This window comes from Saccostrea cucullata, unplaced genomic scaffold (genome assembly GCF_032062105.1).
Source record: "Saccostrea cucullata isolate Sc308-1 unplaced genomic scaffold, CSIRO_AGI_Scuc_v1 ctg2431, whole genome shotgun sequence".
In the NCBI taxonomy this organism is placed as follows: domain Eukaryota; kingdom Metazoa; phylum Mollusca; class Bivalvia; order Ostreida; family Ostreidae; genus Saccostrea; species Saccostrea cuccullata.
Window position 1 is genome coordinate 42,206 of NW_026936634.1, and position 12,193 is coordinate 54,398.

At 34.2% G+C, this 12,193-nt stretch overlaps 1 protein-coding gene across 3 annotated transcripts in view; it reads left to right on the forward strand.

Moving 5' to 3' along the window:
* The window catches only part of LOC134245972 (peroxidasin-like), a 40,852-nt gene extending 28,882 nt beyond the window's left edge, over positions 1-11,970 (forward strand). For all 3 annotated transcript variants that reach the window (XM_062728200.1, XM_062728201.1, XM_062728202.1), the window contains 10 exons: positions 1,242-1,409; positions 1,787-2,050; positions 2,165-2,440; positions 3,041-3,274; positions 3,614-4,906; positions 5,988-6,105; positions 6,348-6,556; positions 6,766-7,004; positions 7,673-7,798; positions 10,460-11,970. In XM_062728200.1, coding sequence (XP_062584184.1) covers positions 1,242-1,409; positions 1,787-2,050; positions 2,165-2,440; positions 3,041-3,274; positions 3,614-4,906; positions 5,988-6,105; positions 6,348-6,556; positions 6,766-7,004; positions 7,673-7,798; positions 10,460-10,552 — 3,020 coding nt within the window. In that variant the 3' untranslated portion in view covers positions 10,553-11,970. The remainder of the gene's footprint in view (positions 1-1,241; positions 1,410-1,786; positions 2,051-2,164; positions 2,441-3,040; positions 3,275-3,613; positions 4,907-5,987; positions 6,106-6,347; positions 6,557-6,765; positions 7,005-7,672; positions 7,799-10,459) is intronic.
* The last annotated feature ends 223 nt before the right edge of the window (positions 11,971-12,193 follow it).

The window sequence follows — 12,193 nt, forward strand, 5'->3', positions numbered from 1 at the left end:
TGTTTTAGTTTATTCAAATAAAATGCTAATTTCACCTAGTGTAGATTTTCAAAATGAACCTTGAACTACATTGGTGTATTTGACTACTTGTACTTTAAAATTTGTAAAGTAGTGGATTATTTTCACATTTAATAAGTATCAGATTTCAAAACAGATTCACTTGAAATCATATCCTATGCATTAGAAATAAATTGAGAAAAGGCACTTTATAGGCCATAAACAGTGTTTTAAAGAGCCTTTGGATATATGTGGTGTCAATATGGTATATTACTTTTAATGTTTATGATAATGGCTTTTAATTTCTAGCACTATTTCTCTACAAGGACATTTGAATTTTACATTTTATGAAATAAATCATAAAACCAGCCTCTATGAAATTAACCTTACAAAGAATCTTGAAATGTTAGCTTGCCTTTGGAGAACACCAATTGTCTGCATTCATGACTTATGATAGTGTTATTATGTAATATCATAGCATATGGATTTAAATTTGAAAGTTAGACAACAAAAAAATACATTCACTAGAGAAGCAATGAAATATGATGATCATTGGGTACACAGTTCTTTATTGTTGTTTTTCTAAAATGGATTTTTTTTACGGTATCAAATTTTCATAAAATATGGCTAAAAAATAATAATAAATCTAAAGCTTTGGGTAGAGTGAAGGTGAATGAACTATGTGATGAGGTACCAGGATTTTAAGTATTTGTTACATGTGTTATTAAACTTTAACTCAGTTCTCTCATTACAATTCATCAGTGGAGGTCTTTACTAGTTTACCTTAAGAAAAATGCAATGAAGAACCAAAAAATGTCACTGCATGGAGAGACTTGACTAAAGAACTACATTTTATAGTAATAGACAGTATTTAAACCCAAAAAAATTCAAATTTTGGTGGGGATCACAAAATCTAAAATTATGCTCTTAGCCAGAGGGATATGTGCAAACTTCAGAGCAATATTCATTCCCCTAGCCGATCAATAATACAACGTACTTCTTCAAATTTATTTTATACAGATACATATATATATATAACTGTGCACATTTCTGGAGATTTTCAAAATTTGATTCTCAACAGGGTAAGGATATTCCTTTACCATATTTTTTTTTCAACTTCACCAAGACTTCTTATTTGGAAAACACTCCCACTTCTCTTTAGCTACCCAACCTGCTGATCCATTAATATGCACTGGTTTAAAATTTGATCATCTTAAATTATTTAAATTACCTTCCTTTTCAAGATACTGAAGTCTTGACCAATGATAGACGGATTCAGATTGTGAATGAAGGGAGACAACTGCGGATAGTTTTACTTCAGTCTACAGACAGAGGGACATACAGATGTAGGGGAGAGAACACTGCAGGGGTAGTGGAAAGTAGCTCAGCCAGATTAACAGTCACACAAACAGGTCAGAAAAGAATCAACAAGTTTTTGAATTGTAATTACATTTGTATACCCCAGGTCTGAAGGAGAGGGGGGTATACTGTTTTACCCTTGTGTGTCTGTCTGTCTGTCCGTGGCAAATTTTTGGACGCAGTTTTCTCAGCAACTATTTACTGCAGATGCATGAAATTTTAGCACATTCTTTGCTGAGGCATATCTTATGGTGAAATTCATTTTGTTTAAATTGGATGTCAACTTTCTGTTTATACATGTATTTGAAATTGTCATTAATCAGCTATATGAAAATAAATAAAAATTTTAGTTTTTATCTCAAATTGAAATCAATTGAAAGGTATAAAATGAATGAAAATAATTTATGAATATAATTTGTACTTTCTTCAGCTGTGCCTGTCAATAACAGAGAACATGATACAGAGGGGCGAATTGGAGAGGACATTGTTTTGTTGTGTGCCGAGGATGCTGATCCACTGCAAGCCACGAGGTGGATCCGAAATGGTGCGTCCATCTTACCAGGACCCAAATACTCTCTCCAGGGGAACCGCTTAACTATCAGACAGGCCACCCGGTCTGACTTTGGGAGATATGAGTGTTTCCCAGAAAACACTTTGGGATTTGCCAGGAATGTAGTAAATTTAAACATTGGAGGTGGGTACAATTGATTTTGACAGTTTTCTAAAGCAATAATGATGTGCTTTATTTAATTCAAAATTCTTGAGGAACTCTTTTTCAAAATTCATTGGAATCCCTGTTTTCTTCCAGAAAGAGAAATCCAGACCAATTATTCCGGCCACACTTTCGTGGACCCAGCCATTAGACAGGCGACTAACCGAGTTGACTTGGCAATTAACCAGACGATCCGAAATCTTTTTGACAAGAATCGCACTCACTCAGTTCAGGATCTCATTACAATATTCCGCTATCCATCTGCCGATGCCCTACAACTGGCCAGGGCCGAGGAAATATTTGAGCAGACGCTGGAAATCATACAGAGACATGTTAGTGATGGCCACAAGTACAATCTAAGTGATGATAAAGGTAGGACAATTAAAGCAGAGGAAAAATGGTGACATATGTGGTGAAAAAGTTGTACATGCCACCTCTTTTTTTTTTTAAGCTTGTCTAATGCTAATGTTGTGTATTCTGAAATGTTGCTGAATATGGTCTAAGCTTTTGAAGTCCCTTTCAGTTTAATTCATTTGTTTAAAATGTTGTCTAATCCAGAACATTGTCTACTTACTTATCCTCTCCATGCCTCGTATGACACATGCGGCCATAAAGCATCACTTCATCAGTGTAATTCTTTAGAACCAATGGTGTCTGTAGAAGCCAAGTTTTAATTTTGCGTTTCCTATATTTCAGGTGCAAAAACATTTACCGTAGATACGTGCCTATAAGTCGAATTTTTGGGAGTTAAACTTTGATCCAGAACTCTATGTCCGACTTGTAGGCGAGATATAAAGATATTTGTATTTTAGAGGGTCAGTATTTCTAACATTAGTTCAAAAAATACAACCGACTTATAGGCGGACTGACTTATAGGCGAGTATATACGGTATATGATTTGGGGCATAAAGGTTAAAGGCATGAGGCATAAAATACTTATTTAAAATTCATTTTCTCTTTCTTCTTTTTTAGTATCCAGTTACAAGAAGATCCTCTCTCCTGGTCATCTGGAACTCATTGCCAACATGTCCGGATGCTTTTCCAATCCACGGATTATCCGTTGCTCTGAGATGTGTTACCACAAGAGATTCCGATCCATGGATGGGCTTTGTAACAACCTACACAATCCAACTTGGGGAGCCTCTGTTATTGCTTTACAAAGAATGCTCCCTCCTATCTATGAAAATGGATTCAACACTCCCGTTGGTTAGTGCATGTCAAATTTCATAATGACAAAAGAAAGAAAATAAATCTTAATGTCATTCTTGAAAAAAAAGATTTGAAAAGTGCATCTTGCAACAAAAAATGAAGTTAAAGATTTATCTAAAGCTTTGTTGATAATTGATTTTTTTTTCTTTAAATTAGACATCTTTGAAGTTATGTAATTCTAATTATTCTCAAATAAACAAAACATGACAGAAACCTGGTGATAGTTATTTTGGGGGTAATACATTGTATGTAATGTGGAATCTTAATTCAAAACAGAAATGTTTGCAGATTTATTCTGAACTCATTTACTTCAATAATTGTAAACAATCTTTGTAGGTTGGAATCCCTCCAAGCTGTACAATAACTATCACCTGCCAAGCCCACGTCTGGTGTCCTCATTTCTAATGTCCACAGATCACGTGACAATGGACGAACACAGTACTCACATGTTGATGCAGTGGGGTCAGTTTCTGGACCATGACATGAGCCTGACCCCTCAGTCCGTCAGTAACGCTCGCTTCAGCGACGGTCGCTATTGCAACGAGACTTGTGAGAATCAGTATCCCTGTTTTCCCATTACTGTTCCACGGAGTGACACTCGCATTCAACATGCGTCTTGTCTTGGATTCTCGAGGAGTAGTGCTATTTGTAATTCAGGGAGTACCTCAGTGTTCTATAAGACATTTACTCCCAGGCAGCAGCTTAATGCCATCACTGCATTCATAGATGCAAGTGCCGTCTACGGAAGCAGTGATTTTGAAGCTCAGAGATTAAGGGAATTCACAAATGGACGTGGACTTTTGAGACTGGGAGTATTAACCAGAAATAATAAAAGACTGTTACCTTTTGATACAGGCAATTTTCTTCATCACTTCGACTGCCAAATTGAACCAAGTAAGAGACATGTTCCCTGCTTCAGAGCTGGAGATAATCGTGTGAATGAACATTTAGCCCTCACTGCCATGCACACTTTGTGGACGAGGCACCACAATTATGTAGCTACTGAACTACTAGCTGTGAACCCACACTGGGATGGAAATATATTGTACCACGAATCTAGGAAAATCTTAGGTGCTATGATGCAGCATATTTCTTTTAAATTCTGGTTACCTCAAGTCATAGGAGAAGCTGGGATGGGAAAGCTTGGGTCATACAAGGGCTATGACCCGAGTGTCGACCCATCCATTTCAAATGAATTTGCCACTGCAGCATTCAGGTTTGGGCATTCTCTAGTCCAACCAATCATGTTCAGACTCAATGAAAGTTTTAGCCCCATTCAAGAAGGAAATCTTCCCTTACACAAGGCCTTCTTTTCTCCATACAAAATCTTGGAGGAAGGGGGCATTGACCCACTTTTGAGAGGCCTCTTTGGTGTGGCCTCCAAGAAGCGAATGCCGGAGGAAGTGATGAACAAAGAGCTGACAGAGAAACTCTTCTCTCTGGCAAATGCTGTGGGACAGGACCTGGCCTCCCTCAACATCCAGAGGGGCAGGGACCACGGTCTGCCATTCTACAATGATTACAGGGAGATCTGCGGCATGAAAAGGGTCACTAGTTTTGATGACCTTGCAAACGAGATGCCACAGCGCAATGTGAGGAACAAACTTCAGGCGCTCTACGGACATCCAGGTATTATATAGAAATGAATAAAAATTTACCAGTAATCTGGATGCTTGTGTTCTCAATCAAATATCCAGATTAATAAAGTGTTTAGATTATGTGGTATGTAATAATTTTTCACTGCAAATTTCATGTGGAGGGTGAAGCATCCAGATTATTTGTGTCTGGATTAACAAGGCTCCACTGTTTATCAATTTAATGTATCAAATTTTTATGTGCCCAGATAGATAGATCTGGGGCATATATTGTTTTTGTCCTGTCTGTCTGTTTATGACCTTGTGACCGTGACTGTGACCTACATGCTAATAATTGCTTCTTGTCTGCAAACTTTAACCTTCACCATAACTTTTGAACCATGAAAGATAGAGACTTCATATTTGATATGCATACTCCACTATTAAAGCTCTTTCAAATGACACCAGGTTCAATGACCTTGTGACCTTGACTTTGACCTATATGTTAAAAAAACCTTTTTCAAACTTTCATCATAACTTTTGAACCATAGGAGATAGATACTGCATATTTGGTATTCTCACTCAACTAAGTAAGTTCTCTCAAATGACACCAAGGTCATTGACCTTGTGACCTAGACTGTGACCTTTATGCTAAAATAGCTTTTTCAAACTTTCGCAATAACATTTGAACCATAGGAGATAGAGACTTCATATTTAGTGTGCATATTCCACAAATTAAGTTCTTTTAAATGACTCCAAGGTCAATGACCTTTTGATGTTGACTGAGACCTATATGCTAAAAATAGCCTTTTTCAAACTTTCACCATACCTTTTGAACCATAGGAGATATAGAAGTCATATTCGGTATGCAGAGTCCACTCATTAAGTTCTTTCAAATGAGACCAAGTTCAATGATCTTATGACCTTGACTGTGACCAATATGCTAAAAATAGCTTTTTTGAACTTTGTTGCCATGGGTGCATAGTGTTTCACAAACACATCTTGTTAGTATTTTTCTCAATTCATCTGATTTAAAAAAAATGATTTTATTGATCTCATCTATTAGTCCACATGTTAGACATGTAACAAGCTTTGTACATGTATCCTAATAAAACTGAAGGTGCATTATTTTACAGACAACATTGATCTGTTTGTTGGGGGAATGGCAGAGAAGCCGGTTGATGGAGGCAAAGTTGGACCAACATTTTTATGTATCATTGTAGACCAGTTCAAAAGAACAAGGGATGGAGACAGGTAAAGATCATCATTTTACAAAATCATAAAAGAAGAAATAACCATATACCGGTATTTGTTTTTGACAAGAAAACTTTCAAATACTTTCTTTAGTTCAAATGAAAAAGAAAATGACTCGATGAAACTAATACACGTATTCAAAAACCAGAAGTTGTTAAAGTAGATTGAAATCAGGAATTTATAAAAATTGTAAGTGAACTTGCTGTAATAATTTTAAACTTGGATTGAATTACGTATTTCAGGTTCTGGTATGAAAACCCTGGAGTATTTGAGTCTAACCAGCTGTCTGAGCTACAGCAGGTGACACTGGCTCAGGTGATCTGTCAGAGTAGTGATAACATACAGAGAGTTCAGAGGGACGTGTTCATCAAGGCCGAGAGTGATGCCGACTACCTTAACTGTTCTAAGATCCCCAAACTCAACCTTAAAGTTTGGTCTGATTGCTGTACAAGTAAGTGGTTCAAAAATACAGTAAAAATACATTTTTTCTGGAGGATTATACATATAATTCATTGAAATCACAATTTCTGTTCAATCCACAAGAAAAAACATTCAATATCTTAGAAACCTTTAGTTACTGTTTCTTGCACTTGCAAAATTTGATTTGATGATCCTGATGTAAATAGCAAAAAAGTGGTTTACATCATCATTATATTGTAGATTGTGAGAAATCTGGAAACTTCCAGTCTCTAACCAACCATTTCCGAAGGGCACAGAATTCCCAGTTTTCCCATCGAGAGGACAGAGAGCATAACACCATACTAGGGTCACAACCTCCAGCAGACAATACTCAGATACAAACCCTCAACGACCAAATGTCAGCCATTGACACAAAGTTCTCAAAAATGGAAAATGAGATCCAGACACTGACAAAAACAGTGGTCACATTGAAAAGAAAGGTAAAATAATCATTTACATGTACTATTATGCACTGGCAGTTTTAGAGAGGGGGCCAGCCCTCCCCCCCCCCACTTTTTTGTGTCCAAAATAAACATAAAATTTAATAATTAATTCAATATTTTTTGGTGTTTGTGAGCCATTACCCAAACCCCAAATTTGTTGGCCCCATCGCCCTTTTTCAAGATTTCTGGATCTGCCCCTGTTATGATTGAATAAAGATACAAAACATTTTACAGTGAATTTTTGTTGTAGAGAATCAGAATCTGATTCATGGTTTTTTATTGGCATCGTTGGTTCAGGGGGAGGGGGATGTAAAAAGTTTTTATGGAGCATTTCTTTTTTCTTATTTGCATGTACATATGATTATTTATGTAACCTTTAAATTTAATTACAGTAATTGCTATATTTTGGGTAAAAAAAATTCTTTAGAATATCTTTTCCATTGAAATTAGCATAATTTTCATTTAGAAGTTTTAAAATAGATTTTACACTCCCTGACCCAATATAAATACTGAATGTAAAGTAGGATCTGAATGCCATTTAATGTTCCCCTACTTACTGATGAACTCAAAATACATGAAAAAAAAATGAAAACAGTTTAAAAGGTGCAAGAAAATAACAATTATCATGGAGGAAATTTTACATAATGCACTTCTTTTATTTTAAGTGGAGAAAAATGAACAAATATATGAGGAAGACAATGAGAAAACCTGGTTGTTATGACAACAAAGGACAGAAGAGGAAGCACTTAGACTCATGGGATGTCAATAAGTGCAAGACATGTACTTGTAGGGTAAGTTTGGTAGCACAGAGAAATTATAGCTTACAGTCCCTGAAACGTTCTACTTTCCCACCTGAACGGTGAGCGAACGCTGAACGAACGGTGAACGAACGCAGAGCGAACGGTGAACGAACGGTGAACGAACGGTGTGTGAACGCTGAACGCAACTTGGTGAACGATGTGTGAACGGAGAACGGTGAGTGAACGCAGAACGCGAACGGAGCGCAAACGGTGAACGGTGAACGAACGGTGAACGCAAGATGAACGACTTATTCGGAATGCATCAGATTTTTTCCTTGCATTTAAATTATTCTGTTATATTCTAATGTTAGATGCTAAAATATAAATAAACAATAAATAAATAAGTGAATAAATAATTAAAACATTTTTTCTGCACATACGTTTGATGTTTTAAAAAATATTTTAATAACACAATTTTTATTGCCGTAAAACATGTGTGTTTGTTACCGAACATCTGTCGTATAAAAGATAAAATTAATTTACTAATAAAATAAATCTGCTTATTCTTTTGACTATTAAAATAATGTGGACTTCAGACGAGAAAACTACTATACTTACAGAATGAATTATTAGATTAAAACTAAATAATATATATTTCGATGTCACGGCGATTCCGTGTAAAATACCGATTTTTTTTATTACTTTATAAAGGTTTGTTGACAAATTGCACCATTCACTCGTATTAAAAAAAACTATGCAATAATATTATATATTTATAAGTTATTTTTATTTTGTCTGGTTATTTTCTAAGCTAAGTTTTACATGCAAATGTATATCTGAAGACATTTCCCGACAATGATTATACTCGGACAAGATAATGGATAGAAGCATTCAAATTATTTGTAATAGATTAGAATTTCAGAACTAAATAAATAATAAATATGTTGTCATAGTTTTTATTTAACATGACAAATGTAATAGCGATAGAAACTTGAGAGAGAGAGAGAGAGAGAGAGAGAGAGAGAGAGAGAGATTTGTTGCATCGAATAAAAATTCATATATTAATTTTTTTTCTAATATTCCAGGCAGTCAAATTAATCATTTATTTTATTAACAAATCCATTTGACAGTAAGCATCGGGTTTTTTTTTCCTTCAAGTTCAAACGATTCACTCCAAGTGCACGTGCTTGTCCTGTCAATCAAAATAATTCGACACAATGGAGGTGTTTAAATCTCGCTTCAACGAACATGCCGAAGTCAAAGAGTCACTTCGTATTCCCGAGAAGTTTTAACATTTTGTTTACATCATTTTTAAATTTGATTTTCGCTTTTCTACGGAAAAAATGAATAAATAATTGCAATACATGTATATACCTGGAAGGATTAAGTTTGAAATTGAATTTAAAACATAATCCCTGCCAAATCAAAATACCACTGTCGGCACATGTATGTATATAATGACTGTTTTGATGTTTGTATAAAGAATATTTTTTTCTGTGTTACATGTACAATACACATTGAATATTAATTAATATATACTGAAAATACTAACTAAGAATTTGATTTCGGGAGAAAGGGTGCCGGGGGGGGGGGGGGGGGCTGTTAAGCATACTGAATGGCAAAAGTATATTTAGTTACTTGAAAGAAGGTTTTTTCCTTTGTAATGATACACTTTATTTACGTGATGTAGAACCAAAAATTATATTGTATTAAAATTTAAACAGTTCGTCTTTTTTAAAATTTAGAATCACACTAACAATTTAATTCGCTCTACAAATATTTAATTAACTGAATTTCTGTAGTACTATTCATAATTCTCAGACATATAAATAGTTCTAGCATGTTTGTGTTTATTTTTTCTTTAAAAACTTGTTAGACATATTTTTTTGTGTATTCCTGTCTTGTAAAATTATTATTCATCTATTAACGATTTTTTGTTGTCTTTTATATTATAACGAAATGCCGCGCTTTAAGTATTTGTTAGGGACATTGCCCTTATTTAAATTCAATATTTTAGCATCGTTCTACTTATATGTATGTTCTTAATGTATTTTTTCCAGGGAAAAATGGATAAAGTAACAGCTAAGTTATAATAATAGAAATATATATATATCGTAGATACTTTTTGCATTGAAATAATTATTCTTTAAACACGATATCTTAGTTATTTAATTAAAAAACGTGTTAATCCTTACCATCAAAAAGATAAGTCCTTTCACTTCGGAGTTCCGAATGACAATAAAGACTGAACGATAAGTGAACGGTGAACGCAAGGTGAACGCAAACTAAACGGAACGAAGAGCGAACGGTGAACGTTTTGTGAACGGTGAACGCGAGCGCATGGTAAACGGTGAACGCAAAACTGTGAACGGAGAGCGAACGGTGAACGCACGCTGAACGAACGGTGAACGCACGCTGAACGAACGGTGAACGAACGGTGAGCGAACGGAAAAATGGGAAAGTAGAACGTTTCAGGGACTGTATAACCTAAATGGATATCAAGTTTCAATGCCCTAATGTGCGATACATTATTTTAACATTGTATTTGAACTTTGGAGTTATAAATTAACATGAAAAAATTTTTACTCATATATTGAGTCATATATTGAAGAGCATTATCTGAACTTTGTGCTTTATTCAAAAGTAATTTTCCTCTGAAATATTTCTTTTGATTTAAGTCTGAAAAAAAATCTTTATATTTTTTTTTTACAGGGAGATCAAGTTGAGTGTACAAAACAGTCTTGTCCAGTTCTACAATGTCCCAACCCTAGATCAGTCCTAGATCAGTGTTGTCCCGTGTGTTAGTCAAACAGACAGACAGACTGACAATCATATGTGGTGCAAGAGAGAGAGAGAGAGAAAAATTCCAGAAGATTGCAAGGGAGAAATCCCATTTGTGTGTCATTATAGTGAACAATTGCAATTAATGTTTGCACATTATCTCATGGTGCAACAAGGTACCGAGGTATATACATGCATTATGTGTTAAAACTGCTATGATCATAGAATATAAACATGCTTTTAAAAAGTATTACCATTTGTGTGAAGGAGGGATAAGTGATTGTGCATATATTATCATTAACTGAATGTCTCATGTTTGAAAGGTTGATTTTTATATTTTGTCTCCACATTTACGAGATATATTTTCTGTAATCTTTTTAGTATGTAGTTCGTTGCTTTTTGTCCCACACTGAAAGCTTTTTTTATACAAAGGAAGACAAACCCAAGTATTTTTTTGTTTGGTCTTCCACATACACGTCAAAGCAATATGTTTCAATAATTGAATTTATCTCCATAGAAAGAAAGAGCAAAACTCAAAGGATCTGCTCCTTAATATAGATATATATATATATCTTTTTATTGCAGTATCATGCTATATGTTAATTTGTTTTTTTAAATGGATACAGACTCTGAAATTGATATAAAGGCTGAAAATTAGATATGTGTATACTTCAAAAAAAGAGAAAATGTCAAAATATTTTCCAAGTTACTCAAATGTGTTCAACAGTTTACCCAATGTCCTTAATTAGAATTTACTGGATTCTTTATACACGTGTACTGAAATGGGTAATTTGAAAATTTGCTTGGCTATGCTAAAATCATCCAATAATTATAATATTGCATGCTATATTTCTACCTCAATCCCAGCTTTTCCTAATACTAACACCTTGTGTAATTTTTTTGTATCTTATCATTGTATAAATTCTTAAATGTTTGCTGTAATATTTTATATAAACACTTGCTTATATTTCACTTGGATGAATGAATTTTTTCTTACAAGACAATTTACCTAATACCAATGGTAAAATCATGATAGTGAATTCTTATTAATAAGGAAGATTTAATAAATATTGTCAATTGTGGACTTCGCAGTGAATTTTATCCCCTTACAAGTTCCATGAATTTGCTTTGACAACACAATCCCTTGTGGCTTAATGGCCAGAATTAAAATACTCAATTGGAAAATGACTTTTTTTCAGATCATTTTTGTATGCTATAGCAGTTAATGCCTCTTTCTTGATAGTTGTATTGAGTTCAATTGAAAATTTTATAGTGAAAATTGGTGCTTCTGTAGCAAGTAATGCATGCTATTTTAGATACAAGATATTCGTTGACAAAATAAATTGTGTATGTTCATTGCGTACTTTGAAGTTTTATTGTACTCATTTCATTTTCAAAATGGTGCTTTCTATGAATTGTGATTAGTAGTAATGGTTTTTTTTTTTGAAATATTTTATATGTGAATGTTTCTAGATGATTTAATGATTTGATAATGATGAAATATTGTTTATTTCTCTTTCTGTTAAGCAAAAATACCACAGATTTGCTGAAAAATAGAAAAATGTATTATTTTCAATTTCCATGAAAATTTATCCATAAAATGCTTGAGAGATGCATCCATTTTTCTTTAATCTAGAAATTATAAAGTCACATAGTGTGATGTCT